At 40.6% G+C, this 18,368-nt stretch overlaps 1 protein-coding gene across 1 annotated transcript; it reads right to left on the reverse strand.

The window, feature by feature from the left end:
* Positions 1-3,704: 3,704 nt before the first annotated feature.
* LOC126480727 (COA8 family protein CG14806, mitochondrial) lies at positions 3,705-16,634 on the reverse strand. Its single transcript, XM_050103996.1, has 3 exons — positions 16,439-16,634; positions 13,253-13,465; positions 3,705-4,231 (listed from the first exon to the last, which is right to left on the reverse strand). The coding sequence occupies exons 1-3, from the start codon at positions 16,499-16,501 to the stop codon at positions 4,016-4,018; spliced, it is 492 nt and encodes a 163-aa protein (XP_049959953.1). The 5' UTR covers positions 16,502-16,634; the 3' UTR covers positions 3,705-4,015.
* Between the last annotated feature and the right edge of the window lie 1,734 nt (positions 16,635-18,368).

Genomic DNA, 18,368 nt, shown 5'->3' on the forward strand with positions numbered 1-18,368 from the left:
TACTTCAACCTCAGTAGACACACTATTTTTGTCAACTGCAATGAAGACACCACCTCCTACAGTGCCTAATCTGTCTTTCCGATACATATTCCAACCCTCACTAAATATTTCAGAACTTACTATCTCAGGGTTCAGCCAGGTCTCAGTCCCGAGAATAATTCGCGCGCCACACGCTTCCTGGAGGGCAATAAATTCAGGAACTTTATTCCAAACACTCTGAAAATTTACTGCTAATATCTTGATAGCTGAAGTGTCTTTACACTGAGCGCGTCCTGATTTCCCTGCCTGCACGTCAACTGGTGAATGTTCATCAGGACACCTTGCACTACTGCCTAGCCTAAAAGACCCCCATGTGTACGCCACAAGTACTCTGCTACCCGAGTAGCCGCTTCCTTTGTGTAGTGCACCCCTGACCTATCTAGGGGTGTCCTACAATTCCCCACCCAATAGCGCAAGTCTAGAAATCTGCAGCCAAGACCGTCACAGAGTCGACGAAGCCTCTGGTTGAGACCCTCCACTCGGCTCCAAACCAAAGGACTCCGATCCACCCTGGGAACGATGCTGCAAATAGAGAGCTCTGCTTGCACCCCGCGTGTGAGGCCAACGGTCTTCACTAAATCCGCCAGCCACCTGTACGAACTGAGGATCGCCTCAGAACCCAAGCGACAGGCATCATTGGTGCCAACGTGAGCAACTACTTGCAGACGACTGCACCCCGTACGCTCGATAGCCACAGGCAAGGCCTCCTCCACATCTTGGATGAGGCCCCCTGGCAGACAAACCGAGTGCACGTTGGATTTATTTCCAGCCCTGTACACTATTTCCCTAAGGGGCGCCATCACCCGCCTAAGGTTGGAGCTCCCAATAACCAGCAAGCCTTTGCCCCCGTGTGTCTGCTCGGGCCCTGCTGAAGGAGCGGCCACCTGCCCACTGACAGGATGAATGGGCGAGGCCAGCCGGCCAGCCTCCACATTGGCCCTCCGCCTCGAGCGACACGAACGCATTGCAGTCTGCCACTCACCCTGAGGTGAGGGCGGCCCCAACGCGCCGGGTACACTAGAAGGTGCCTCAGCGGCTGAGTCAGTGGACGCAGCAAGCGACAACTGGGGTGTCTCAAGCGACGCACCAGACCCTCCGCCGTCCCTGCACCTCAAGGCAGCAGCCTGAAGGTGGCTGACCGTGGCCAACAGCACGCTCAGCTGCTCGCGAACTGCGGCCAGTTCCTCCTGCGCCCGCACACACACACCCTATCCATCCTACTGCTAATATCTAACAACGCCGCGAATTTATACTCTACAGCTATCAATAAGCAATATTACTCCTCTCAAATACGAGAATACGAAAGGATTTTATGTAATTAAATATGTGAGGGCACAAACACTTGGAAAGAAATTAAGAATCAAACTACAAAACAAATATGAAAGGTAAATATGCAACTCGCTACTACACTGCTGCTGCTCTGATACTTCACCAGCGGCTGCTCAAGGCTTACTGTACAATACAAAGTGTAACATTTTACTAAACAAAACCAACAAACAAGAATTATATTTTATTTTAGTGGCATACAGATTATGTCTCTCTAAAACGTCGTAGATTAATTCCTGTACTATCAATATAAGACAAACTGTGTGAACTGAAAATATATAAATGTCCAGGCAACTCATTTGAGCTACGTTCTCAGTGAACGTTATGTGCTAAATTTGTATTGCTTAGCAATTACAATATCTAGGCAAGGTATTCAAAGAAACAACATTGTAGTTGTGTTTCTTAAAGTTTTCATTGCAGATCAAATATTCCATCATTTTTCAGTGTAGCATCCGGGATGCTATTAGTTCATGTTCTGGTATTTTGGCTGACAACCTTTCAGACATTCTCCAGGTGAGACACTTGCAATATTTTTCAGTCACTTTACACAACAGTGTGCAACAAATTTCTCTATCCTACTCTGCGTAGGTAGAAACACAGTTTATGATTACTCACACTGATTGCAATAAGGGGACCAATGGAAAGAAACAAGTGGTTCCAATAGTGACCGACAGCAGATATCATGAGGTGAATTAACAACCAACACAAGTCCACAGCATAGCTGAGTCATCTAAGCAAATACCACAAACCAGGGAAAAGTCCAAATCACAAAACATTAATCAGGCAAGGTCAAAATTACTATTCAATGGGATGTACGTAAGACTTCAGTGACTAGTGAGACACTGACTGCAATTGCCTGGCTGTGGCTTAGAGCCCAGGTATCTCTGATATATTTTCTCTGTCAGTAGTCGGGCTAATTGGGAAATTCGAATCATCCTTGGTTACTAAATAAACATGCATGCGTCAAAGTTATGTTATCTTTTGATGAATGTATGTTTACTACACAGTACTATGTAAAGTGATTTTAAAATCTTGCACGTGACTCACCTTGAGAATTTCTGGAAGGTTGTCAGCCAAAATACCACATAAGAATTACTAATAGCCCAGAGCATGCCCCAAACTGATGGAACATTATATTTGCCGATAAGTGTCCAGCTTAATATAAATGTGGCTTTTCGGCTTCCAAGTTAATCAACAAAGCTACTTAAATGGTTTGACTAAGAATAAGAATCTATTCTTTCTTCCTCATGTCTTTCGTCCCTACTACTATTGTTTTGCACATTCATTCCAACAAACATCAATGGGTGAGGAGTTGCAAATAAGTCCCATAGTTGGGGTTTGCCCACCTGGTCACAAATTTTATTTACGAACTTAGTGTGCCTTTCACAGCTGACAACATGCTGTTTAAAAGTAACACAATATGTTGTACCATGGTCTTGATTCCATGCTAAGACTGCGAGCATGGCTGAATTAAGTACCTGTGTTTGAAAGTAGATGTCGTTGTGAATGCAATTTGGTGTTACTATTGTGCACTGTTATCTATTAGATGATGATAAAACAAAAATGACACTGAACTGGCACAGTGGATTTCACTAAGATACAAAAAGTGTTGTAGCATTCAGTGATTAACTTTTAGCTGGGAAAATGTGTGATGATACAAAAGCAAGTGACTCTTCATCACCAACAACAATCTTTAGATACCATATCAACAAATGTACACATGCTTAAACATCTGTTTCTGATAAAGCTTTCCTAAGACACCCAGTAGATGAAGTTAGTTATTTTAAAAGCAATAAATGCAGTTTTCTTGACTGCCGAATAAAGGGCATGCAGTTGAAAGACATAGATCTGTCACTGGTAACGGCAATTAATATTTTATATGATATGTTGGTGATAAAAAAATTGTCTGCCCAATAGATGCCAAAATTGCTGATGGTGGACAAGAAGTGGGTGCAACATGCAACTTTCAACAGAGTGTTTGGAGCAATATAAGACAAATCCAAAGGACTTCTGTCAGTATGACATGGATTCATCAATATACTCCTGAAACCAAACAACAGTCAAACCAATGAGTTGTTAATGTTGAATCTGCTTTGAATAAGTGGAAGGAAACTTGGCCCCATTTGGCAAAGGAGAAAGTGCTGTTTCGTCACAATGTGCCAGCATATTCACTGAAGTTGTTGCTGCCAAACTGCTTGAATTGCTACTTATTCACCCAACCAAGCTCCCTGTGATTTCTTCTCAGCCTCACACACGAAAAACCATTCTGCTCATATGAGGAGGTAACTATTGAGACAGGTGTATTTAGAGAGAGAAACAATTCTTAAATTTTGATTTTTTTATTAAAAAAACAACAACAATTTCCTGGGTGAGGCAGTTGTCATGTCAGAGGCTACAAGAGCATAATACCACTTATAAGGTCATGCCTATTACTATAGTGCAGTTGATTACTCTGCTGTACTTCACAATAACAGATAACATGTAATGTTCTGTTTATGACAGGTGACATAAATTTACTATCATATCAGACAATGTTACATCCAACCAACTCATATTTAATAAGTAGGTATCAAGTACAAATAAAGTAGAGCACAGATGTGTGTGTAAAAAAAACTTTTTTTCTGACATTTTTATTGATCCTTATCACACTTCATGGTTTTGAAAATTTCAATATTTTTCTTATTTTATGCAATTTTACTCGAATGGCTAGAAAAAGTAATGACACATTTCTTCTGTACCATTCAGCATTGTAACGCATGTGTATCTTCCAGTGTTCATCAAGGAATGACTTGTAAAAGACAGACATTTCATCTGCTGTTAGAGGTACTTTTTGGTCACTATTTGCAGTAATGTACTCATCTCGCTCCTGTGATAAAGAGAAAAAGCAGGTAGGGCAAATTAGTAATAGTTCTTATGAAATGGTGTTTTTTGTTAGTTAACTGAACAAGGTACAGGGTTGCTAAAGTATCTACATCACACTCAATTCTTAATTCTCTAGCAATACTATAACAGCTGAACAGTGCTACATGTCCCTTCATTAAACTCTATATAGAAATGAATATCAGGTAACAATCTATCATTGTTTTTGTGCTACAAGAGGTTGTGTACAGCATCCATCAAGAAGGAGAAATTACAGGGATGGGGAATGAGTAAATGTACAATAATAATAATAATAATAATAACAATAAAGAAAGAATGAATATTGTATTAAAGTAATGTGTACACTCAACTAACTATAAACTATCACTATCCTGCTTAAGGCTATTTGTGTTGCCACCAGTTAATTTTAATCCAGTAAATCAGTAGGAAAGCTGAAAACTTGGGGGGAGGGGGGGGGGGGGGGCACGAGGGGCTAAAGCTGCTGCTTCCTCAGTTATATTAAATACTGTGTACCTTCTATTGATTGGTGGCTTCATATTTACAACATAACACACTGGCATTTTTCAAAGAAAAATTATTATCTACACACTTAACAACAGAGGACCGTAAAGTACTCTACCACTAGCCTTGTAGGAAACAGAAAATTTCAACTCTTGAAACCAAATGATCAGATAATTTGTGGGGTTGGCTAATGAGGTATAATTTTAATTGGTAGTTATTTCCAATTTCTTGCTAGTGTTGGATGAGAGCATGTTGAATACTTTAACTTCCACTCTGAACCCTGGACAAGAAGGCAAAGTCTGCATGAAAATTATTTTTGTCTTGTGTTGTGATTGTACAAATCACAGCTCAACTGAAACTAAGTTTTACTATCTGCAACAGAATCTATTAATGAATAAATGAGTGAAAAGTGAATATAAGAATTCAAATATCCTTAAAAAGGTCTATGAAAACCACATTTCTTGCAATTTACGCAATAGTGAAAATGCGCAAACTAACCCCTTGTGTTCAGCTGAACACAAAGAGATATATTTCCAACAGCAAAACATGCTGTACTGCATTCCTTTATCATTTAATGTTTGTACTTACTCTGTTTTAACTTGTTATTTAGTTGCACATCAAGAAATTTTAAACTTTGTTGACCATTACTTCTGGTGCTTGTTTGAAATTGCATAATATGAGCCTTTTTTAGATTAAGACTTAAGTTATTTGTTGTGAACTACCGGTAGCTGAAGGCCTGTTCAGCTATCATCTGAGCCGTGCCTGGCAAGGTTGCATTTAGCTCTTGACTATTAAGCTTATGTCATAAGCAAACATTACAGCATTTGATCCCTCCTCCAGAGTCACTGGAAGATCAATCTGGTAGGTTATGTATGAGAGTGGACATAGCTCTGATCTTTGTGCTGCCCCACATGTTATGTTCCATTGTGTGGTTAGTTTTATCCCGGTGGCCCTGTCTGTCAATGGGATCCAATGCTTTTTGGTGTGATAGTAAGATTTCATCCTTGCAAGAAGGATGTTAGAACATTCCCATGACAAGTAGAATTTTGTGGCATCCAGAATGAAAGGCTTAGACAATGTCACAAAATATGCCAAAGTGATAATGTGTCTTGTTTAGGTCTACCAATATTTTATTTATGAGGTCTTCTCTGTGCAGAAACTTTTCACAAAAGTCAAACTGACAAGGGGAGGCCGCCAATTGTGAAATTCAGATTCGATTCATACTGCGCATAATAAAAGCTCATGGCCAGAGGTGTAATGTGGCAAAGCACCAAGATGCACTTCTCAGCCGTTGTCTAGAAACTCGACAGTTAAAAGAAACCGTTGCCGTGAAATACTCTCGACGATTAGTAATTTTCTACAGCGTCGTGGCGCAGCGGTAAGCGCTCGGGTTCGTAATCCGAAGGTCGCCGGATCGAAACTCGCGCCATGCAGTTTTTTTTTATTATTAGTTTTTTGTAATTCATATATATATATATATATATATATATATATATATATATATATATACGGGAGAGCTTTGGTACACCCTGTTAAAAAAAACGGAAAAATGGATATATATATATATATATATATATCCATTTTTCCGTTTTTTTTAACAGGGTGTACCAAAGCTCTCCCGTCCGCACTGATTTTCGACAATGTTATAAGTTGCGCTAGGGACCGCATCTACCTTCTTTCGAAGTTAGCAGGCAACTACGCTGTTATGCGGCGGCTTGTTTCGGCCCATTCAACATCTGTCATTCAAGTGTAACGAGCGAGTAACGGAGTTTATATTTCATACCTGCCACAGCAAATTTGTGTTCGTGGGGTCTCTATTCTAATTCGAACGTTTGACTTACGCTATACGTATTCGTTTCGGAATATCGTTTCTACGTCTTCCGTTAACTATGCGTGCTTAACATTATGAAGACAATTAATAACATTTGCGAAATACAACTTTGTTTGCGGAAAACATAATGATGTTCGAAGTCGCCAGTTTTTCCACGACAAACGACTTTCAACAACTTATTATATGCATAATTGTTGCAACTGATTTCACTGCAACGGTTTCTTTTAACTGTCGATTTTCTCGACAACGGCTGAGAAGTGCATCTTGGTGCTTTGCCACATTACACCTCTGGCCATGAGCTTTTATTATGCGCAGTATGAATCGAATCTGAATTTTGCAATTGGCGGCCTCCCCTTGTGAGATGCAATCAACAAGATCTGTTAAGAAAAATGCATTACTATTCTGTCATACATCAATTTCTCAAAAACACTTTTTAAAAGACTGCAATGTATGAAATGGGTCTGTAATAAACCAAATATCTTGCGGAAGTCTTTCTCGGGACCTAAGGATTCTTACACTTACGTGTCAATACATGTACTCCATAATGGTATATATGGTTAATAATAAGAGAGAATTTAGAATGAACTCAGCAATTTACAACCACAATACTTGAAGTAGAAATATTTTCCATATATGTTGTGCATCCCATTATAGGATTCAGAATGGAGTTTTATCTCCTGTTGCTAAAGAGCTTGTCAATGGACACGTGGCAGAAAATTGTTCTTAAATACAGGGTTATTACAAATGACTGAAGCGATTTCACAGCTCTACAATAACTTCATTATTTGAGATATTTTCACAATGCTTTGCACACACATACAAAAACTCAAAAAGTTTTTTTAGGCATTCACAAATGTTCGATATGTGCCCCTTTAGTGATTCGGCAGACATCAAGCCGATAATCAAGTTCCTCCCACACTCGGCGCAGCATGTCCCCATCAATGAGTTCGAAAGCATCATTGATGCGAGCTCGCAGTTCTGACACGTTTCTTGGTAGAGGAGGTTTAAACACTGAATCTTTCACATAACCCCACAGAAAGAAATCGCATGGGGTTAAGTCGGGAGGGCATGGAGGCCATGACATGAATTGCTGATCATGATCTCCACCACGACCGATCCATCGATTTTCCAATCTCCTGTTTAAGTAATGCCGAACATCATGATAGAAGTGCGGTGGAGCACCATCCTGTTGAAAGATAAAGTCGGCGCTGTCGGTCTCCAGTTGTGGCATGAGCCAATTTTCCAGCATGTCCAGATACACGTGTCCTGTAATGTTTTTTTCGCAGAAGAAAAAGGGGCCGTAAACTTTAAACTGTGAGATTGCACAAAACACGTTAACTTTTGGTGAATTGCGAATTTGCTGCACGAATGCGTGAGGATTCTCTACCGCCCAGATTCGCACATTGTCTGTTCACTTCACCATTAAGAAAAAACGTTGCTTCATCACTGAAAACAAGCTTCGCACTGAACGCATCCTCTTCCATGAGCTGTTGCAACCGCGCCGAAAATTCAAAGCGTTTGACTTTGTCATCGGGTGTCAGGGCTTGTAGCAATTGTAAACGGTAAGGCTTCTGCTTTAGCCTTTTCCGTAAGATTTTCCAAACCGTCGGCTGTGGTACGTTTAGCTCCCTGCTTTCTTTATTCGTCGACTTCTGCGGGCTACGCGTGAAACCTGCCCGCACGTGTTCAACCATTTCTTCGCTCACTGCAGGCCAACCCGTTGATTTCTCCTTACAGAGGCATCCAGAAGCTTTAAACTGCGCATACCATCGTCGAATGGAGTTAGCAGTTGGTGGATCTTTGTTGAACTTCGTCCTGAAGTGTCGTTGCACTGTTATGACTGAGACTGACTGATGTGAGTGCATTTCAAGCACGACATACGCTTTCTCGGCTCCTGTCGCCATTTTGTCTCACTGCGCTCTCGAGCGCTCTGGCGGCAAAAATCTGAAGTGCGGCTTCAGCCGAACAAAACTTTATGAGTTTTTCTACGTATCTGTAGTGTGTTGTGACCATATGTCAATGAATGGAGCTACAGTGAATTTATGAAATCGCTTCAATCATTTGTAATAGCCCTGTATTTGGAAATGTTCAAAGTAAAAGAACACCTCTTTAGCCACTCCTATAATTTATCAGAATACTCGGAACCAAGAATGTAAATTTTGTCTAACTTTTAATATTTGTATTACATATATCCTAATTTTGTCAGTATACAGACGTCTGATAGCTGTCTGCGTAAAGTTGTGTACATGCTTTTGTTTGAAGTATTAGATAATAACATCAGCTGAGCAGTATAGGAGGAGGAACAGTAGCATTTTTCAAACTTGCTGTTTTTCTCTTAATATACATAATTTAGAAGCAAATAGCAGTTTGAGTAGATTAGCATTTTACTCATTCCACATCCTTGATGGCTCCTCTTCCTGTTGGGATTTATGGAACACTTTTCTAAATACTGGAATGGATGACTGTTCTGTTCTGGGACTATCTATGTCCTTGAATGTGGGAAGACTTTGCTTCATATTTCAAGCTAATACTGTACTTTAGGTCTAAAGCAAAACTTTTTGTGCACCTGCTATCTTTGTGCCGCAATTCCTGAACATTGTGCTTCATATCAGACTAGAAATGGCATACATAAATCTGAGCACACTTCAAGTGACTCTATTTATTTAAAACATCAGACTAACCCAACCTCCCCCTTTTTCTTCATGCATGTATCATTGCTTTCTGTCCACACATTTGCAGTTAAAAAGGAATGACAATCATTCCCTGTTCCTGTTACTTTAATTACTGTTGCAATTATTTTTGTATCTTTCCATACACATGTTGGAAGAGGGAAGCAAGAAATAAAAATTCATTCTAATTGGATTCGTTTTGGTTTGAATGAGAAATGTTTGGATGTGTTTGAGTCCTAAAGAAAGCAGCATATTATCCAACTGGCACAACAACTAGAAAATCAGCTACAGGACTATGGAAATGAGACGCCTCTGAATTGCATCTGAGTCAGCTAATTTATCTAAACCAAAGATTGTGAAACCCTGTTACAATGAGAATTAAACACTTATATACTATGACAAAGTTTGACACAATAGCACACAGATATTATTAGTGCAGTGTGTTGTTTGCTGATAAAAATATAATTTTATTGTTATATCTAAAAACAAAGAAGATGTGAAACTTCCTGGCAGATTAAAACTGTGTGCCGGACCGAGACTCGAACTCGGGACCTTTGCCTTGAACATTCTGGAAACATCCCCCAGGCTGTGGCTAAGCCATGTCTCCGCAATATCCCTTCTTTCAGGAGTGCTAGTTCTGAAAGTTACGCAGGAGAGCTTCTGTAAAGTTTGGAAGGTAGGAGACAAGGTACTGGCAGAAGTAAAGCTGTGGGGACGGGGCGTGAGTCGTGCTTGGGTAGCTCAGTTGGTAGAGCACTTGCTCACGAAAGGCAAAGGTCCCGAGTTCGAGTCTCGGTCCGGCACACAGTTTTAATCTGCCAGGAAGTTTCATATCAGCGCACACTCCGCTGCAGAGTGAAAATCTCATTCTGGAAAGAAGATGTGACTTACCAAACGAAAGCGCTGGCAGGTTGATAGACACACAAACAAACACAAACATACACACAAAATTCTAGCTTTCGCAACCAACGGCTGCTTCATCAGGAAAGAGAGAAGGAGAGGGAAAGACGAAAGGATGTGGGTTTTAGGGAGAGGGTAAGGAGTCACTCCAATCCTGGGAGCGGAAAGACTTACCTTAGGGGGAAAAAAGGACAGGTATACACTCGCATACACACACATATCCATCCACACATACACAGACACAAGCAGACATTTGTAAAGGCAAAGAGTTTAGTTTTATTGTTAATATGACAACAAAGTTCATGAGTATGTCCCTGCAGGTCACAACTGAAAGCTGGGGGGGGGGGGGGGGAGAAGCTACTCGTAATTAAATTCTTATAGTTATTTGATTTAACTGCCAAGTGTGTGAAGTGTTACGTTTGTGGAGAAAGTGTGAGACTGAACAAAGTCACTGCATCCCAGACCAGGGACCAGCATACATGGTATTGCTGGAGAGACAATGTATTGCATTCTGTCAGAGTGGTTTTTAGTTTTAGAAGTCTGGACTTGATATTCAAGCAATAGTGTTTATGACCCATCCACCCTTTGCTACATTTATGTGTCACCTAACTTTGGTTGGTAAGGTGGTGGTTGTTGTTGTTTGTGTGTGTGGCTTTTTTTTTTAAGCAGTTTGTGTGTTCATGTGAATTATTGTGTTTCCTGTATACTGAAACTGATGTCAAACATGTATTTGTCTTGTCTTTTAGGTTTTTGTAGAGTTACATGCTGTGCAATTTTTGTGCTGGTCTTTCAAGTTGAACTGTATAGTGACTGCCTTTGTAGATATCGTCATTTTTAGTTTTCGCATTTTTTTGGTTTGTGTATCTGTTCTTCCTTTTCGGCATGTAATCTTTTTAAGGACTCCTGTAGTGGTGTTGGTCTATCAAATTGACAACTACATCTACATCTATGCTCTGCAATCCATTATGAGGCACACGCCAGAGAGCACGTCCCATTGCACCAGTTATTATGGTTTCTTCCTGTTCCATTCATGTATGGAGCACAGGAAGAATGATTGACAATGTCAACACCACCTTATGCTAGATTTTGGAAATTTTCAGTCTGTATATCACCATTGCTATTTGGCATTTTGTAGTGTGATCTGTTTTAGTATTTGTGTAGCGGTGTTGGTGTTTGAAGTTGAGCTATATAGCTCAATCGAGGTTTTCAAAACCAGTTACAGTTTATTTGCTCTTTTGTGAGTTTTTTGCTTTTTTAAAACTATTGTTTTGTTTCCGTCATTGTTGCATTTTATATATTTTACTCCTAAAGTAATTTTGCAGTCATTTTAGCTTTAAGATTGTCCTTGCCCAAAATCCCTACTTTCCCGTGGCAGTCCCATTAGCTTCAATATTTATTGTTAAGAATTTGTACGATTCTGTAATGGATGTTTATATTTTTGCACCATGGAAATGTTTAGGGTTACTGGTCGCCATCTTGAAATCATGTTTGTGTTGCATTTTGTGGCTTTGTATGACATCATTATCAAAGCCAGTGGATGGTATCAAATGCCATGGTTTATCCTTTTTCAGAACTAATATTTCTTTCCTCAGGGAGGAGAGGTATATTTTGCCTCTTTTACTTGTATTGGAGTCTCTCAGCAGTACTACACATTTTGCCTCCTGAAACTATGTACTAACAGGCAATCCTACCGTTTTTATAATTTTATCAACACTTTTTGTAAGGCTATGCTAGTACAGTACATGGTAAGCTACTGTAAAACAGAATCTACATCCATATCTATTCTCCACTGTACCAGCTATTAGAGCTTTTCCTTACTCCATTCACATATGGCGCACGGGAAAAATGACTGTTTAAATGCCTTTACTTGTGCTGTATTTAATCTAATCTTATCCTCACAATCCCTATGGGAATGATATGTAGGGGGTTGTAGTGTATTCCCAGAGTCATCATTTACAGCTGGTTCTTGAAACTTTGTCAGTAGACTTTCTTGGGATAGTTTCTGTCTACCTTCAATGGTCTGCCAGCTCAGTTCTTTCAACATCTCAGTGACTCACTCCTGTGGGTCAAATGAACCTGGGACCATTTGTGCTGCTCTTCCCTGTATATGTTCAATACCCGCTACTAGTCCCCATTTTGTATGGGTCCCACACACTGTCAAGTGTGTGTTCAAGGGCAATGTTCTAGAAGGAGTAGCAAGAGTGATTTGTATACAGACTGCATGTCCCTAGTATTCTACCAATACACTGAAGTCTTCTACCTGCTTTACCCATTAGTGAGCCTAAGTGATCGTTCCACTTCCTGTCCTTACTGTTACACCTAAATATCTGTATGAGTTTACAGAGTACAGCTGTGACCCACTGATATTATATTCATATGATAAAATGTTTTCCTTGTTTTGTGAAGTGCACAGTTTTACACTCCTGAACATTTAAAGCAAGCTGCCAATCACTGCACCACTTTGAAATCTTATCAAGGGCTGCCTGAACCTGTTGTACAATATACTATTTTTATTATATGTTTGCAAGTATTAGCACAGAGCTACAAGAAGTATCACTAACATTTTAAAGAGACAAGATTGATGGTCAGTACTTACCAACAGCAGTTGGAATTCCAGTACCACCAACAGACACATACATAAAAGCGAAAATACTATATAGTGTCGACAATCTGGAATTTCATCTCCTGAAGGTAATTACTGGACAAACACTCAATCTCTCTGTAATGTTATAGTTTTCTCAAGGTAACTTCTGTTTTGACAGAAAAAGCTCTTGACAAGTCTGTTTTCAATAGTAAACCATTTATGCCTGTCTTGCCAAAGCCAAATAGTTAATAATCGTTTACTGATGACGTTATGAAAAATGCCATATGATTACAGACAATTTCACTTTCGGCATGCCTTTCATACATATTGGTACAGTCACAAAACAAAGTGAAAACTTATTCTTTTGCAGGTTCAAACATGAATTGATGTGAAATTCAGAAGAAAGGATTTAAAAAAACATTAGGCCCTAGGTCAAGCAATGCTATATACAGCATCACACACTGTTAAAAGAAATACTGGAGCAGCAAATAATGTTGAAACCTCTGCATGTTAAAATATTACCTTAAAAAATCTCTTGTTGTGTGTAGCCCAGAAAGCTTCATTCCACTTCTGTGTTTCTTCTCGTTCCAGACGAAACTTCTTTTCAATGGCAGACTCATTTTCTGGTATGTGAAAAACAATGGGGCGCAGATTAGACAGCTGATTAGGTGGCCCAATCAAATCATTTTTAATATTCTTCACTGCTGGTTTTATGTCTCTGCTGAGACACCTTACCTAAGGAGAAGAAGATTATAGTTTTCCACACATACTACAACACAATATAATCAACAGGACAGAAACTTGATATATATTTGAAAATATCCGCTTTCTTACCTTCTGTGTAGTTATTAAAATAGTGAGAGAGAGAGAGAGAGAGAGAGAGAGAGAGAGAGAGAGAGAGAGAGAGGGGGGGGGGGCAATATGCTTAATTTCTGATGCAATCATGCACTATAAACAAGAGCCACTGATTTTGAAGTATAGAAAGCCATTAACCCAGAAATGTAGAGGGACGTCTTCTTCTCTGATATAGGCCTATACTGTAGTAATTCATATCCAGCACATCGTAGTAGCAAAGATGGGTCAAGACGAATTTTTGATACTATTTGTCAGGTTTGGCCAGTGACGTAATGTTAATGGGTAGTGTGATATAACCTTATGGTGCAAGTATTCACAGTTTGGTTGTCAACTGGTGAAGCCAATAAATCTGAAACCTGGTTGCAGTGACACACTTATGAGTAGCGTAAACCGTTTGAAAAAATCGCCACTGATATCACATTATAAATCACAATGTTGTTCAGTCGCATGTTTCATACATCATTGGTCAAAGCTGGTGGCTAGTATCGAATATTACTCTTTATCTGCAAAGATGAAGGCACCATATTGTAGGTAAAAGAATATGAGTATGACATGTATCCGTTTCTGCAGCGCACACTGGAACTCCAGCCCAGGGCTAAGGTTGAAAACCGTAACAGCAACAAGTTCACATCAGGGGTTGGATAATGGATCATGTGTGTCACTAGGTAATGTAAAGATGCAATCTTAAATTGCTGGAAATTCCAGTACAAGCTCTGTTCAGTCACATTGAAATTTGTCTTTCCTGGAGATTTAGTTATCAGGCTGGAGAGAATGTTACTAGTTCATGGGAAAATTGTAGTTTCAGAATAGTCACTGCACTGTGGAGAGGACATTCGACCTACATTTCGCAAGGAGTGGGCAGCAATACAAGTTAATAGTCACCAAATGCTTGCATGAGTAATTGCAAGGGGTGATTCTCAAAACTGAGATGCTCCAACGCAACAAACTAAATTTACTGCTAATCTTATCAGAGGAAGGGTAAGTAAAGTGCAGTGCCATTACTTATGTGTTTTGCAACAGAATGTTACAGTGCTCATCCTGAAGGGCAACAGGAATGCAAGGGTTTTGTCAACAGCTAGTTAAAAATCCTCAAAAGACAACAAATTTGATTAATGAAGTAATTATGCCAGTTTTTGGCATGAATATGACTAAAAGGCCTGGTCACCAGTGAAAGCAGCCATGTTCTATACCACCTCTGCTGCAACCATTGCAAGCTTTTTATATTAGTTTGACTATCAACTAGCTGTTTACCAGGATGAATGGCCACCACCAACCTGCGGCCAAGAGTGAAGTAGACCACCCTGGCTCAACATGCATCTGAGTATAACATGCTCAATATCAATGGTTACTTCACAACCTGGGACATCTGAATCCTCCCCTCCACCAAAAGCTTTTCTGAGCTGCACAGATGGTACTTCTCCTTATAACACTCCCAAAATTATCTTGGCCTCAACCTACAGTAACCTACTGCCCCCCACCCAATAGTTTCTGCCCCCTTGTCCTATCACCACCTCCCTTTTCACATTCCCTCATCCTCTGTGTATGCTGCCCTCTGCCAATTTACCCACCCGTCCTTTCCCCCTCCCTGCTCCTCTACTTGTTCCCTCCACACCCCACCTCCTGGAGCTGTGTCTGGCAGTCTCGAGCCCCATCCATACCTTGCTATCCTTCTCCTTTCCCTGTTCCACTCCAGGCAGCTATTCATATGACAGTCATATTCCGGTCAGGGCTGGCAGATGTAGTGGTCATGTGTGCATGAAGTGTTTTTACTTGTGTGACTGTGTGTGCATTTTCTTTGCTGAAGAATGCTTTGCCCAAAAGCAATAATGTGTAATAGTCTTTTCACTGTGCCTATCTGCAACTCAATGGACCATCTTTTTTCCTAACATTGTTGATTTTCCTGCCTGGAGATTTGATTGTATGAATATAACTAAGTTGTGCTTAATGTGCTTGGAAAAACAATACCATAATCCCAGAAGATAACAGTATATTCCTGGACATAACAATAAAAATATGTTTGCAGCTCATGATTTACAAACGCAAATGGTCAATAATATAGGTGGCCTTTTATTAAAATAAGACATTTGTTGGCTTTACTGTCAAGCAAACTTTTCACCTACCAACTTGTGCCGACCTCTGGCTACGCTAAAGATCAGTTCTTCTTGCTGTGCTATGTATTAGTTTGTCACTACAGCTTTAATCCCAAAAAAAGTAGAAAAAATATAGAAGCTGTGGCAATGGCATTTCAAAGCAACCTTCCATGATCTAACATAATTGCAAAGAATACTTAATGGTTTCAAATTTAGTGTTCAAAGTAATTCACTTCCACTTGACGGCCTAAAAACAAAGTGTAGTTAATGGTCAAATGAACGTGTGTTAGACTACAAATCCAAATATCCAGGATCTGGTACCCAGTCATCCCCAGGACTTTTTTTCTGTCTCTCATTGCTTCTTTCCACTATGGCAACAATTTTATATTGTGAACAGTATCAAGATGCGCTGTGGTCCACAATGTGCATACAACTGCAGGTAACCAACCTCCCCACACCCATCCCACCCATTACTGGCTGTATGAACAGTTCTAGGTCGTATGAAGGCAAAGGGGCATAACAACTCAAAATAGGACCACGCAAAATGGGCACTGTGGTGTACGTTCGGGTAGTGGACTGCTTGGCTTGCTGTTGTTACAATAACGTAGGTGGCTGTAAACATGTAACAAAACGCGTCTAAAATACTACTGGGGGGGTGACTATTTTGCACAGCAAGCAACGTCAACGTTTCTATGGCTGAGAGAAACTCTTAGTTTCAGCAGAAACCACAAAGAATGACAACATTAATTATACATAAACTTACTAGGAACGGAATTGTATTACAGACGTTGACAGTCTGTGAAATACCTCCCAAAACACGTGTCATTTTCTACCGCCTCACTGTTACGAAACTCTGACTCCAAATATCTACTAGAGGTCGAAGTTTAGCTATTGCCGCAAATAAAAACAAAACTTCATCCATGTTTATCATCAGGTAGATAAACATACCAAAGATGTTCATTACTACGCTGCCAGCAAATGTATGGTACAAATTTATTCCGATTTCAAATGCAGCTGAATTTTTTTCTATTCGCGTTTGTTGTTTGTAATTTACAGTCAAATTATTTAACATATAAACAAGCAAAGACATCCATAAATTAACAGAAAAACGCGCGTTTCACGCATAAGCAAAAAAATTGTGGTCACAGCTAGTCGCTTACTGCAGTTGCATGTTTGAACTCCCAATTTTCAGTGGTGCAACTTAGAGAGTCGATTTTTGTCATGCCACAAAACATTCAACTTAGTTGAATATAAAAGCTGACTTAGGAATATTCCTCTGCGTGTACAAGATCGTCTGCCGATGTAAAGCTCTAGATCAGGGGCGGGCAAACGTTGCCCGCGGCTCATGACCGCACAGCGCTGCACGTGTGCTGCCCGCGTTCAATCGTCGACCGGGGCAGTGGCGACAGCCGGCAGGTTGCGGACGTTGATGCGAAGAGACCACTACGTAGTGAACGTTGTATTTCAAGAACCGGAAAATGTAGAGTAAATCAAGGAAATGGAGACGTGGAGATTTGCTATCTTTTAAAACTGAATGGGAGAATCGTTTTTTCTTTGTGCAAAAACGTGAAAATTCGAAATGTTTAATATGAGGCAGTATTCTCGCTGGTCAGTGGAAGTTTAGTATTGAACGCCACTATAATAAATTTTCCAAGGACGAGTACAATTTATTGTCGGATTTTGAGGGGATGGGGAAATTGACTGAGCTTAAGAAGAGCGACCTGACGATACTAGATGAATCCAACGTAAGTTGCTGTTGTCACGAGAGATCTGCGACTTTCTTTCATCATGTCTCAAATCCAACTGATGTAACATTTTATGGAGCACTGTTTTCAATTTTACAGGACGACAACAATGATAGCCCAGCGGTATGTCCAAGTTATAAGATAGCTCTTAACATAGCGAGAGCTGGAAAACCATTTGCTGAAGGTGAGTTTATAAAGGAGTGCATCAATGACGCTGCTGATTTACACTCCTGGAAATTGAAATAAGAACACCGTGAATTCATTGTCCCAGGAAGGGGAAACTTTATTGACACATTCCTGGGGTCAGATACATCACATGATCACACTGACAGAACCACAGGCACATAGACACAGGCAACAGAGCATGCACAATGTCGGCACTAGTACAGTGTATATCCACCTTTCGCAGCAATGCAGGCTGCTATTCTCCCATGGACACGATCGTAGAGATGCTGGATGTAGTCCTGTGGAACGGCTTGCCATGCCATTTCCACCTGGCGCCTCAGTTGGACCAGCGTTCGTGCTGGACGTGCAGACCGCGTGAGACGACGCTTCATCCAGTCCCAAACATGCTCAATGGGGGACAGATCCGGAGATCTTGCTGGCCAGGGTAGTTGACTTACACCTTCTAGAGCACGTTGGGTGGCACGGGATAGATGCGGACGTGCATTGTCCTGTTGGAACAGCAAGTTCCCTTGCCGGTCTAGGAATGGTAGAACGATGGGTTCGATGACGGTTTGGATGTACCGTGCACTATTCAGTGTCCCCTCGACGATCACCAGTAGTGTACGGCCAGTGTAGGAGATCGCTCCCCACACCATGATGCCGGGTGTTGGCCCTGTGTGCCTCGGTCGTATGCAGTCCTGATTGTGGCGCTCACCTGCACGGCGCCAAACACGCATACGACCATCATTGGCACCAAGGCAGAAGCGACTCTCATCGCTGAAG

The sequence above is a fragment of the Schistocerca serialis genome, chromosome 5, assembly GCF_023864345.2.
Source record: "Schistocerca serialis cubense isolate TAMUIC-IGC-003099 chromosome 5, iqSchSeri2.2, whole genome shotgun sequence".
In the NCBI taxonomy this organism is placed as follows: Eukaryota; Metazoa; Arthropoda; class Insecta; order Orthoptera; family Acrididae; genus Schistocerca; species Schistocerca serialis.